General features: G+C 42.6%; 1 protein-coding gene across 11 annotated transcripts in view; it reads left to right on the forward strand.

Annotated features, from left to right (window-relative positions):
• The window catches only part of L3MBTL3 (L3MBTL histone methyl-lysine binding protein 3), a 98,364-nt gene that overhangs the window by 68,839 nt on the left and 15,524 nt on the right, over positions 1–14,001 (forward strand). For all 11 annotated transcript variants that reach the window (XM_045843735.1, XM_045843740.1, XM_045843737.1 and 8 more), the window contains one exon: positions 7,298–7,447. In XM_045843735.1, coding sequence (XP_045699691.1) covers positions 7,298–7,447 — 150 coding nt within the window. The remainder of the gene's footprint in view (positions 1–7,297; positions 7,448–14,001) is intronic.

Consider the following 14,001-nt stretch of genomic DNA (forward strand, 5'->3'; position numbering starts at 1 on the left):
TCTTGTTGTTGGGCTGCTGTTGAAAATCTTATTTCTTTGTCTTCTTGTAAGAAAACCCACCTTAAGGCAACGTCTGTAATCTCTTTAGGAGTGCTTCGGCCTGAGCCAAGAGTTTTGCCTGGCACAGCAAGGCCTGTGCTGGCTATCCCACCCCACCCCTCCGCCTGCCCGCCCCCATCCACCCCAGGCCCACCCCCAGTGCATCATAGACCTCGGAGGGTCCCTCATTTGGGGCACACCCCCTTCACAAAGTTTCAGAGATTTTCTTTGGAGTATTTCTTCAGAGGTGCAGTGTTGTATTTGCTAAAGTCAGGGGACAGTGAAGGGGACAGTCATGGAAGATTTTACGGACAAATGTGATAAGGCAGGCAGTCTCTCAGTGTAATTGGAACCATAGTAGAGAACAAATCATATTTTTGGAACGAGAGAGGAAGAGGTGGACCTTACAGCTTGAAAGACAGGCGTTGATGAACTAGCTGTGTTCAGGGCACAACTGGTAGCTCCGAGCGGAAGTCTGACTGGAGCCTGAAGTCTGGGAGGAGCATACGGTTCGGAGAAATCGGGGGCAGCGTCAGCTCCTGCCCTTCTCTCTCCTGTTCTCAGCCCCTTCAACCAGCTTTTCTTGGTCTCCCTGACGCAACTCTCCTATTTACAAAACTCGGATCTCTTTATCCAGCAAGGTATTAATCCTTAACAGGCACAGACTCTTTTCCATTTCATTAGTAGACTTGTGGAGTAGCTGCTGCATCATGGATATTCTTTGAAAGGTTCATTTCACGGGCACTTATTTTTGTCCTTGCTGAGAATGCTGTGTTTAAGAAAATGTAATGAGAAAATTCTCTTTGGATTAATTTACTGAGAAACTGCATAAATCAAACATGCATTCTTTGCTTAGATAACAAGAAAAAGTTTCTCTTTTAGCAAGAATAATCAGTTTTATGAACATGTAAGTAAAGGCCTATATTTTGACTAGCATTTCTTGTTAGCTTCTCAGAAAATTATAGTAGTTGCATTTGATCCAAGAAGTGTAAGGAATAGAACGTGTATGTCCATTGACTTTGAGAATGTGGTGGTGTTAAGTGTTGGAATCTGAATGATTGACAGGTGAGTTGGGTATGGACATGGTGTCCTCGTCTCGAGGCCCCTTCAGTAGCCGGACTGCCTAACTCTCTCGCTCCAGGGAGGGAGCATCAGTGTTGGCTGTGTCATGGTGTTTTTCATTGCTGATTCATTCATTTGGTCTACGGAGAGGTCAAAGAATTGGAGGAGTTCAAAGGAGTCCTAAACTCATTTTATGTATCTAAAAGTACATATTCTACATATCCAGTGCCTTCAGAAGTAAATGTTTCCCACGTAGGATTTGATCTTGGAGAAATTAAATTAGAAAAGAAAAAAAAAAAGGATTTACTACAGTCTCTGGAAAATACTCATACAGTCCATGAAGAGCTTTAGAATTAGTAACTCTGGACGCACACCTGCAAATTATAAACATTGTATTAGTTCAGTATCCATTTGTCAAACGCTGAGCGCCTACCTTGTGCTGAAGGAGGTGATGGATGGCACAGAGGACCAGACCCCTGTTGTTAGAGCTGTGACGGGAGTAGCACTCTGAGAGAAGCAACAGCTTTGCCTGAGGAGAGCGGGGAGCCTTCCTAAATGCAGTGTAGCATGGGGTTTTTTAAGCTGCTGTTTGTATTTGCTGATGCTCTTTTACACAAAGAGGTTGTTAACCTCCTTCCCTTTTTAAAATAACAATGTTAGGTAAGATTTATTGATGACTTCCTATGTTCCAGGCACTACTTTAGCATTTACACGTGTTCCCTCGTTTAATCCTCACAACACTCTGTGAAGAAGTGGGCACTGTTCTAATCCCTGTTTTACAGTTAAGGAAACAGGCTTAGCCTGGTTGGGAACGTGCCCAGATCGGACAGTAGCAGAACCAGGTCTCAGCCCAGGCTCGCGTGGTGCTCAGGTTTCTGCTCCTAACTGTGAGGCTCTCATGCACAGCTCAGTGGCCTGATAGATGGAGTCTCCCTCCTGTGTTTTACAGGCTTTTGTCAGGACAGAGTGTGAGAAGGATTAAGTGAGGACTTAGGAAACCCAAGTGTTGCCTAATGGGTTTAAAGAAATGGTTTTATAATTTAAAAGATTTTAAAGGTAGCTTTGGGGAGCAGTGAACAGGTCAGTCCTTTCACCTTTCCTAATAAGCTGGACCAGTCTTTCCTAGGAAAAACAGCCTCCGGTCGGTGCAGAGGGGCAGGTGTTTGTACATGCAGCTGATAGGGAATCCTTAGCTCATAGAACAGGGTGCACGCTAATGAAGCACTTACAGTAGAGAGCTTGGACATCATTTGTGAATATATGCAATCTGAGGAACTGTGTAACAGTAAAGAGTGGTGTGTATCTGTACACATGTGAATATTCGTGACCAAATGCACACATATGTACATGTGTGATAAGACACACATGACTTACATTTTGTCAGTAGAAGCTTAATACATGACAAAGTAGAAATGACGGAAGCCTAATGGGAACCCACTCTCTCCACAGAAGTTTGGTCAGCACTGATGAGTTTATAGTTACTAACTTTTAAAACCATAGGAGCATTATAAACTTAAAAATGAGGAAATTGACCCAGAGAAGGAACGTATTAGCACTAGGACAGCAGCATCCTCCTGCTGGGAGACGGCGCCAAGATGGATTTCATTGTCATGGACTAAGGACAAGAAAATTCTTGTATATTGCCAGGTACTATTAACTGATAGAGTGTAATGGTTAGGCAGCATCCAGAGGTCAGGGTCCACTCTGCCAAGAACTGAGTGAGTGACACTGACCAAGTCCCCTTGTTAAAACCTCTGCTTCTACATCTACGAAATGAGCATTTGAATAGGAACAACCTCCCGTGGCTGTGAGAATTAAATGAGGCAGTGCAAGTGGAGTACTTAGCCTGGGTCGTGCATTCAGTCCGTGGTAATTATTACCATTCTCATTTTACAGATGAGAGAACAGTCTCAGAACTTGTGGTTGCTCATTACTAAGAAGTGGATAAAGCAGCAGGTTCCTGAGCTCCGTCTAGGGCATTGCCCACCCCTCTGTGTACACGTTCCATCCCTCGGGTACCCTTCATTTGCCCTTGCGGCGTCCCTTTGTTTGCCGTCTCCCCTCTCTACCCATTGCAGGTGTAAGAGTGGGAGGTGCGATGAAAACCCTCTTGACTCTTCTCAGGGTTCAGCAGGACAGAGAGTGGCTCCCTTGGTAGCTCATCCTGGCCCCTCCGTAAATCCCGGCTTGGAGGGCTGTGACTGTTTCCCCTACTTCAGGCTGAGAGTTTGAAATGCCTCTAAGGAGGACATTGAAGCACCAAGTCTCAGGCTTGCCTCCATCTAAGCTGTCCACATGGACATGGAGTGATCCAAAGAGACAGAGTCTTCCGTTACTTACTGAACAAACAGGAGAGGGGGCTGTCCTAGAGCACAGCTCGGGACCTAGCCCTCCTCGGAATCCTGTGAGTGTTCCCAGAGCGGGAGTGGCGGGTGGGGTTGGGAACAGGGCTCTCATTTTCTTCATATTCAATAAAATTCCAAAGTAAATTACAGTTATTCAGTAATTGTAAAGCCAGGTGTTTAATGGTGAGTAAAACATATAATGATTGCAATATTCTAGAGATAGCAGCATCCTATCAAATGAAACCAAAACACATTTATTTGGATATCTTCCATGCTATCAAAAAAAATGGAACCAGACAAATTTGCAATCAAAATGCACAATATGAGAAGAAAAGAATCGAATAGTGACTAAGATGACTTGATCTGAGGCTTGGTTTTAATACATTTTCTTTGTCAGAACCAGAAGCAAGAACAGTGGGGTGGGGGGACTAGTGGTATTTTTATCCTTTTTGTCGGGGGTGGGAGGGAAGTGTGTTCCTCATGATGAATTTGGTTTCAAACAGTTTATTAGGAGGTGACCCTAGGACATTTGTATTTCGGCTGAAATCCAGACCAGTAAGGTGGGGCTCCATCTCCCCCGGGGGAGCCACTGCAGGCGGGCCTGTCCCCTTCCTCGGGCCTGTCCTCTTCCTCGGGCCTGTGGCAGTTACAGTGGGGACCGAGGACCCAGGCGCAGCCAAGCACTTGCTGCCATCTGGGCTCCATCCTGAGGAAGTGATGTGAAGAGGGTCAGATGTGTTGGCAGCCTCTTTGGAGTTGAGGGGGTGGGGTGTGCAAGTGGCTGAGAGTCTGAACGTCGGACCGCGTGCTGTGCCCCCAGCAGCAGCCCCGGTGTGGGCTGTTTGCGGGGGAGGGTGTGGGTTGGGCCCTGCTGCCTGCCTGAGCCTGGCTGTCCAGCCTGCCTCTAGAGCTGTCTGATGCTCTTGCAGCAAGGTCGCTTCTGCTCAACTTGGGCAGAATTGGTTTTTGTCACTTGATATCTGCGAATAATGATCAATACAAATATCCCATGAAAGATCTCATGAAGCTTTGGAAAGGTTATTTTTCAGAGGAGTCATTGTGATATATTTCCCTCTACATCATCACTGAGTGAAATAAGAGTGTATCAGTCTGTTTCATGTAGCTATGCTCCTGTTGGGGGTGGGGGGAGGACTGGATGAAAGGTGGCAAAGGGATTAGCCAAAGAACATTTGTGTGGAACCCACAGACACAGACAACGATGTGGGGATTTACTGAGGGAGGGGAGCTGGTGGGGCTGGGTAGAGGTGGGCAGAAGGAGAAAAAGCAGGGACACCTGTAATAGAATAAACAATAAAAAATAACAGAAAAGAAACCTGAATAAGATGAATACGAGTATGTTCATTTAGCTGAGCTACTTCGTCACTGTGTCACTCTGGGCAAGCAGCATCTCTACTTAGATATCTGATGAGCATCCCACAATTCCCAACATCCCCAGGTTTCCATCTCTCTATTCATTCTCATCTCAGGGGAAGAAAAGGTATTCTTACTACCTCTGAGTTCTTTAAGCCAAACCCTAAAGGCCGTTCTTAAATCCTTCCTTGATTTCCTTCCCCAGAGCCTGTTTCTCTCCAGGTCCCCTGGGAGGGATGCGGAAAGGTACCTGGACTGTCCTCCTCGCTCCACTTAAGCCCTCTTCGCTCCATTTAAAGCCACCCAAATCCAAGTCACCGCCGTCCTGTCTTTACTGTTAAGTAATGTTTCTTGCCTCAGTTCTGTCCCCTTGAAATCTCTCCAAAAGCATCCGAGGTGATTGGTTTACATTGTAACTCAAACCATATTAATCCCTTATTTGAAGGCCTTCCAGGGACTTCGAATCAACCGTAAGCCAAATGTAATAAACTCGTGACTGTGGCACATCAGGCCCTGCAAACACCGTGCTGCCTGTGTCCCTGCCCAGGGCAGCCCCTCCCCCACTCACTTCACTCTGGCCCGGCCATCTGGCTCTCCCTGCCCTCCCCATTTCCTGGGATGCTCTTCCCTGGGCTGACGGGCCTTCTTCCTGGCCCTGAGGGTCCTGCTCAAATGCTGCTGCTTTTTGGGGTGGAGGAGGCAGAATCAAAAGCTGCCTCTTGAGGCAGGCCTTTCCTCACCACCCCATCACAATCCCAATTCTCTCTCGAGGCATGTGTCACTTCCGGAAGTCATCTAACTTACTTATCTGTGTAATTGTGCATTACCTGTGTCACCCTAGAACACTGGCTCTGTGAGAGCAGAGGTCTTCTCTTCTTATTCTCCATTCTGTTTCCAGTACCTAAAAAGGCAGCTAGCACATAATAGATACTGTTTAAATACTTGTTGAACAAATAAATGAATGAAATAATTAGACACTGAAATAACCTAAGGATTTTAAGCCTTAGTTTGTCACAGGAAAAGCCCTTTGTAGGCTGTTGTCCAGATTAAGTAAAACACTTCATGAAAGCACTTAGCACTGTGCTTGATACATAGTACGTGCTTCATGAATACTACCAGTTATTATTTTGTTGTTATTGGGTTAACATACACATTTATATCAACACATAATCACATGGTATTTACCACTTTTGCACAGATGTCAGTGTAGAGGAGCATGTAGTTAAAGAAAATAAAGATTGCATTTTTGCATACAGGACACATGTGATAAATTCTGTAGGCTATTACCGGAATCACTTGGGAGCATTTTCAGACTCTTCTTCTCTCAGGAGAATATATCAAATGCACTGTTTAAAAATTCTTCCTGGGTGATTATCAGCATTCCCACTATCACCTAAAGTGAGGAAAAGAATATGTAAAACACTAGTATAATTTACCTAAGGTTCAGACCATTTCCAGACCTAAGGAGGCTTCCTAGAAGCAGAGGGGCAAGATAGGCAGTTAATTGGAGGGATTGATCGTTTTTGATATACAGATGTTTCCAGTTGTTCTGGAGCCTGGAAGGCTGAAGCCTAGGCATAGAGGTGTACTGACTTAATGTTTAATCAACAGTAAGCCACCTGGATATTCTTTGCTGGATGATAGGAATGATCCCCAAGTGGGACCTGAGAGACCAACCAGTGGTCACTGATGGAAGTGAGCTAGAGGGGACATTATCCATATTGACCTGTATTCCTTTTCCATAGTAGGGGCAGGGGCAGCTAGAGAAGGGCATTATTTTCTAGGGTATCAGGGGTGCTTTCAGACCTGGACACAGCAAAGTTGGGGAAATGCCTCCCTTTGGAGGGCAGCGACGTTATAAAGGAAATTAAGCAGCGTGCGATGGCTCTGGGCCTGGAGGATCACTGTAGAGAGCAGATCCTGCCCACCTGCCTGTGCGTGCATCTTCCCTGCCCCTCCTCGGTTACCAGCCCTCCTGTGATGTCTGAAGCATTTCTGTCTTGGGGCTGATTGTCCCCAGGAATATGGACACAGAGGGAGTCCTGTGGTGACCGTTACTCAGTTCCGAGAATTGCATCAGATTGCTTTTAAAAATCTAGTACAAAGACAGCTGTGTTTGTTAATTACCTGGAGTGGGGTGACATTGACAACACTGTGTGTTCCGTGTGTGTGACTCTCCACCACGTCGTTGGTACGTTGCATCGTGTGCACATCACCCGAAGTCCAGTCCCCCTCCGTCACCGTTGGTTTGACCCCCTTACCTTCTTTATCCTCCCCACCCCCCCAAACAAACAGAACGAATGACGTTTTAAAGACAATATTTCATATTATTTAATCATATGTGTATACATATATAGATACATTTAACGTACACAGTTAAATCTTGGGATCTTATGTGCTGTAGCCTGTCATTTTAATTGGGAGAAGTGTTTTCTAATGGGAATGTTCTTTTCTTTTTTTTTTTTTTTTTTAATACTTAGTGCTGCCAACTGTCCCTATTCAGAGGTCAATCTAAATAAAGACCGCATTTTCCCCGACCGCCTAAGCGGGGAGATGGCTCCAGCGAGTCCGTCATTTCCCAGAAGTAAGAGAACAGATGCAAATGAACCCTCTTCGTCCCCTGAAATCAGGTAATTTACGTGGTAACATTAATGTTGTTTAGAAGTATTCTAGTAGAAAGAGATTTTCTCTTACTTTTTTACACTGAAGTATTTTAAAGAGATTATTACAGGCATCATCATATTCCAATATAAATACTTCATTATGATACATAAAAAAACCATTTTTCAAAATAACACAGATTTTACTTACTCTTTTTTATTTTGAACTTCTTTGCTATAATTCTTTTTTTCATTTTCAAAGTAAAGGCAACATTTGTTGGTTACTGATTCCTTTCACCTGGACTTAAGAATGAACTAGAGAGCTGTGCAAAGCTCTGAGAACAGTGACTAATAAGTAATACGCCCTCAATAAAGGTTAATTTTTATTACTGTGGTTACATTGCTTCACAGTATTTTTTTTCTCCCTGAGGGGCAAAAGAAAGGCTGGCCCGTTTCTTTGCTGTTCCTAGGCTAAACTGTGAATCGAGCACTCAGACAAGATGATTCTCATCGTATCAGATGACCTTCTGTCCTCTTTTCCCATAAGCAGTGCTCACATGGTTGTAATTTCCCACTCAGGTTGTAATACATTTTCTTTGCATCATTCTAAATAATTTACTAAAATTTCGTAATAATAATTTAGTAATAATTTACTAAAATTTGTCAGACCTTGTGGGGTTTTTTTTTAATGCACTTCGACACAGCAAGAGACAACTTGCACCACCAGAAGCCAACCCTGAAGCAAAGATTGGATTGCAGGTGGCTTTCGTGGGAGGTGAGGAATGCACCCATAGGGTGGAGTGAGGAAGAGACAGACAGGGAAGCAGGGATAGTGGCAGTAAAGGCTCATTGTCACATTGGTTACCACTGTGGACAGCAGCACAGTCCTGCTGGGAAAACTCTGGGTGTCTGTGTAAAACACACATTTCAGTTTTCCCACGCAGCCATGAGGGAGCTGAGCTATTTAAATACCAGTTCCCTTCAGTCACAGAGTGAGGCTGCTAGGGGAGGAAGGCCACATTAGTACCCAGCACACAGCAGGCAAAGCAGCCAGAACTCAGGTTTCATCCTGCAGAAAAGCAGAACCGGTGAGACAGGAAGGAGCTGGCAGCTGAGTGCCGAAGTGGAAGTGAGTGGCCAGGGCACATGGACCAGGTAATAACAGCACTGGCCATGCTGTCCCATTCACCGATCTCAAGTGCTGGAAAGCCTCCAGCATGAGAAACTGCTAGTGTTGCTTTTGATTCAGGAGCTGACATAATAAAAAAACAATACAAGGAAGATGCTTATCCTTTCATACCATAAGCATTGCTTTAAGGGCCGGTTCCCAGGCCACCTGCTCAGGATAGACTCAGGGAAAGCTGGTGTTCCACAACAGCAGTTCCCAAACTGGGCTTCGAGGCAGATTCCTTGGTATCTCAAAGATTCAGATTTGGAAGCCTAGCCCACCAGAATCTTCCAGGCTAGAGCCTATGAGCCTGCATTTTAAAAATTCATTTGGGAGTGTATCTCCCTGCTTAAAACTTTCAGTGACCTCACATTCGGTGATTCCTGGAATTTAGACCCTAATCTGAATGTGGCCTCCAACATCCTGGTTCCCTGGCTGTTGCCTCACTCTCCACCTTCATCTCTGCCAGGCTCGGCTTTAAACTTAATGCTGCAGCCACCCTGGCCCTCAGACACCCTTTTCTCTCTGCCTACAACCATCTCCTAGCTCGTGTCTCACATTGCAGGCTTCAGGTTAACTCATTCCGTCAGTAGAGCTTCATCTGGTCCTCCAGGCGGTAGCTCAGGTACCTCACCCCATACTGTCATGTCCATCACCTGATGCTATGCGCAGTTTCATATAAATATTTCTTCAAAACATTGTGTGCTCTGTTGATGACAAGCTCCACAGCAGCGGAGGTCACGTCCTCTCTGGTTCTTCCCTGAGACCCTCCCAGCACTGAGCACACTACCTGGTGCAGTAAGGATGCTAGGCAACCTTGAGTCATCCACCAGCCTTGAAAGAAGACACATCAGTTATGTAACCTAAGAGGCAACTGCTCTATCACCTTCTTTTTTGTTCCAGTAAAACTGCCTGTTTTCTCAGCTTTGTAAGATCTCCAGACTAGACATCTGAGGTGTAATTATTAAATGATGTAATAATTCCCCAAATACAAACCCACACTCTTCTATCAATTAGACCAGTGCTTCCCAGACTGTTGTTGTGTGAACTCCCAGCCCACGTAGAGAATGGCACCAGACAAATGGCAGTAGTCACGCGGCACACCGAGGACAGGGGTGGGGCTGCCCCCTGGGAGGACTGTCGGGGTCGGCGAATTGGGGAGTCAGGGCATCCTGGTGGGAAGCTCAGCCCCACATTCAGATGCCCCTTCTCGAGGCCTCTTGCAAATACGCTGGGTATTTGGATCTCCTATCCTGCGGTGACTTGTCAGATGGATAGTCAGATATGGTCTGTATTTCCAAAATCTCACTTTATTGGTTAGGGATTTTCATTTTATGGGAATTGATTAAATTAATTGCTGGACTAGGTTTCCTGGAGTGTTTTTCCTTGGCATCTTGATAATCCACTGTATTTTCTCACATTCCCTTTTTGTTTCTGCTAACATATGTTCCTTTTGCTAAATCATAATTTGATAGGCTTATTAATCAAAATGTCTTCTTTTTAGTCGATAAGTAAATAGTAAACCATGTTTGCCTCTCCTGGGCCATGTTTTATGAAAACACTGTTAAAACTATTGCTAATGTATCATCTCAAGAGGAATTTAATTTTAAAAAGTCTTTATTTGACTGTTAACCATAGACCTGAAAGTTTTAATCCGACCTGTTTTGCCATTTTTTCTGAATCCTTCCAAAGATGGTGACCCTCCTCGTCTTGAAGCTGTTCCAGCAGAGTCCCTTCTCCATTTGTAGGAGTGATTTAAGGCACAGTTCAAATACGTTTTTTAGAATTCCTCTAACATACAGCCCTGACTGAGATTCTCATTCTCTGAGCTTTTACCTGAACGTGACCTCAGCCCAGAATTAAGGCGAAGAAATGCTGGGGACATGCAAAGAGACGTCCTTTTAATGTTCCAGACAGAAGACACTGCATGTTTTATAGCTCCCACTACACTTGCTGTGTCCCCACTTGTTACTGGAGAGCACAGTACTGTTCAGTTCTGACAAAGCCCCGATGAGATAGAGTAGAATAAGCTGTTCTACAAAGAGGTGGGGTTATTTTAAGCCATTATGAGACAGGCCAAGCTCATGTTGCATTTAGAGATAGTAGCGTAAATCTATACAATGAAGGAAAGTCATTGATTGTTTCATACTGTTTCAGTATATGTTTTTTTTTTTAACAAATTGAATCTGATTGAAACATAATTGGCTAGGGATTGCTTTTCAGTGAAAAAAAGAAACCTGAAGAAATACAGTTGTTTGCATTCAAATGCTATCCTGCTACTATGGTGTTTACTCTTGTGTTTGTTTGGCTAATGTTTACCACATAGCATAATTAGAGTAAGATAGTCAGACATCTGAAGCCTGACACATAATTACAGAGAAAGAGAGAATGCTGACTCATAAAGAATAGATTTTTCCGTCTGAGTGGATTCCACTGTCTTAATTAAAAGCCTCAAGAATATTCTTAAGTAAGATTTTAGTTATGATTACATTGCAGTCCAAGCAAAAGAAATGTTGAAATAAGTTGGTTCTTGGAAATTCTAAAATCCCAAGAGAAATTGCTGTATTCCAGCCACTTTTTCAAGGTGCTTTTAGCTGTGTTAGCTCATTTAATCCCCATAACGCCTGATGGTGGGATAGGTGTTGTTATTACATCCCCATCCTAAACACACAACCTCTCTTTCTCATAGACCCAGACTATAACCCAGATAGTCAGACTGCAGTCTGGCTCCTAAAAGAAAACAGTTATGAGTAGATAATTTTATCCCAAAACAAATAATTTTAAAATAGTAATATCTGCCATTTATCATGTTCCTGTTTATGTGTTTGGCTGTGTGCTAAGCACTTTATCTATACATTATGTATTGAGTCCTCAAAATTCCTGTGAGGTGAAGGATTTATTATCCTTGTCTTATAGAAGTCGCAGTTGTAAATTAGGAAAGTTAAGTAATTTGCTGAAGGTCACGCCAGAATATTAACTAGCAGAGCTAAAATTTGAATCGGGTCTGTTCACTTTTAAAGCCCATATGTATATCCCTGGCTGGTGTAGCTCAGTGGATTGAGTGCTGGCCTGCCAGCCAAAGGGTTGTTGGTTCCATTCTCAGTCAGGACACATAACCTAGGTTGCAGGCCAGGTGCCTTCCAGCAAGGGGTGCGTGAGAGGTAACCACACACTGATGTTTCTCTCCCTCTCCTTCTTCCTCCCTTCCGTTCTCTCTAGAAAATGAAACCTTTTTTTAAAAAGCCCATATGTATAACCACTGCTGGGCTCTTTTCCCATATTATAATTCACTATCCCTGTGCCTCATCAGCTTTTATTCCCTTCCTAAGTAAAATTGTTGGTAATGAAAAATGTTGATCAAGAAAAGATGAAGTTTTTATGTAGAGCAAAATTATAATATTAAAACACAACTTAAAATATTTTTGGTTGCCATTTTTGGAGGAAAAAAAACCTGCCTAGAAACCTATCTTGCACTGTGTTCCAGAATGTATTATAATATTATCCTGGAGTTTTGACATTCCAATATAAACATACTTTGTCTGTGTTTGGAAGATTGTGCTGCCAGAATAACTTTTGCTGAGGAAGTTGGAATGCTAGATCAAGGATTTCATTTTTGTATAGAAAAAGAAATCCATCACAGTACCTATTCAAATAGAACTGGCAGTGAAATTCCTAACTTACAGGAGAGAGAAATACTGGTTGTCCAATTGAGGAATTTTTTACTTTAAATAAAATATAAAACTAATAAGATTAAAGAGTCAGATTCTTCATTCCTGACCTTATCAAAAGATAATTTGAAAATAAGATTATGGCACAAAAGGCACATTCCCTTTAACTTCATGTAACAAGGATATGTACTATATTCTGGAAAAACACAAGGGTGAAAAACAAATAATCGCTGAATCTAATTGTGGAGTTTGGCATTAGTAAGACCTGGTACTATACTTACCCTGTAAATTGTCAGTAAATATTGTACATGTGAAGAGCTCAGAAAGTTTGGGGTGCAATGTGTGTTAAAAATGTTAACTTTTCTTATTGGTAACTGCTTCCACATTTCTGGATGTGTCAATTAGGATCCTGTTCACTTGAGTGGTTCTGTTCATCTGTCCATTTCGAGATGCCTGTTGTAACAGACTGCTCAGATGCGCCCCACCCCTCCCGCTGTCCAGCTAAGCAGACATCGTGTGGAACTCCAAGGGGCTTAGTCACTTTTAATTTTAAGGAATTAGCAGAACCCATATATTAATTGGAAATAAAACATTTGGCATGCATTTCTTACTGAGTCCTTTATTTGAATTGTGTTTGGTAGAAACAAATATCTGTGTTTATATTTTCCTAAGTTTATATGTGCTCAATTTAATGAAATATCATGAGTTAAAATGCGGAAAGTAAAAACAGAGCATGCTTCAGTAATGCAGCAATAAAAATGTAAGAGCACATAGCTTTCAATTTGCTTTTCTTTCGTGACACAAGCATGAAGAAATGTTTTGGTGCAAAGAACTTATTTTCCTTTTCTTTGTCTTCCCTCCCAGAAAATGGGCCTTCTCTTGTATTTTATAAAATAAGTCAGTGGCATCGTATTTGGGCATAGGAATACAAAGGAACTTTCCTCATACTTAAGTCTCATGCCTTTCTTTTAGTAAGTGTTACTATAAAGGAATTATATGCTTTAATAAAACTGCAAAAATGTAACTTAGTTATCCGTGGACAAATCTAATCATAAAACTGAAATATACAAAAAATTCTAAGACTATTTTTGCCTTTTATCTAAAGAATATCATTTGGATTCAAAGAATATTATTTCAGTAGCTCAGTGGATTGAGCGTGGGCTGGGAACCAAAGTGTCCCAGGTTCGATTCCCAGCCAGGGTACATTCCTGGGTTGCAGGCCATAACCCCAGCAACCGCACATTGATGTTTCTCTCTCTCTCTCTCTCTCTCTCTCTCTCTCCCTCCCTTCCCTCCCTAAAAATAAATAAATAAAATCTTTAAAAAAAAAGAATATTATTTCCAATTTAATATAAAACAAGTTCAGAAAATCACATAAGCTAATTTTGGCATAGTCAGATGATTTTAGCATGAAATTACCAAGTCTATTTCAGCACTGGTTTTACAAAGAGGACATAGTTTTCCAATCATTTCAACTGATGTTCTTTCTCCAATTATCAGTGATTTTCTTATATTTGTTTTCATTCTACCTCCATTTTTACTGTGGAATGAGAGCCTTCATAGTCATTTAATTGGTTTCTCTTTAGAAAAATATTTTTATTTCATAAAACAGTGATTCTTCCCCACTATTAAGTAAGCAAGTATTCTTCTGCAGTTGTTATAAGTTGTTTTCAGTTTGACTAAGCCAAGGAGCTCAGATTCCAGTGAAATTTCATGTGTCCCCAGAAATGGTCTTGCTAAGACGTGAA

The sequence above is a fragment of the Phyllostomus hastatus genome, unplaced genomic scaffold, assembly GCF_019186645.2.
Source record: "Phyllostomus hastatus isolate PE091 unplaced genomic scaffold, TTU_PhHast_1.1 phas_contig_40, whole genome shotgun sequence".
Classification (NCBI taxonomy): domain Eukaryota; kingdom Metazoa; phylum Chordata; class Mammalia; order Chiroptera; family Phyllostomidae; genus Phyllostomus; species Phyllostomus hastatus.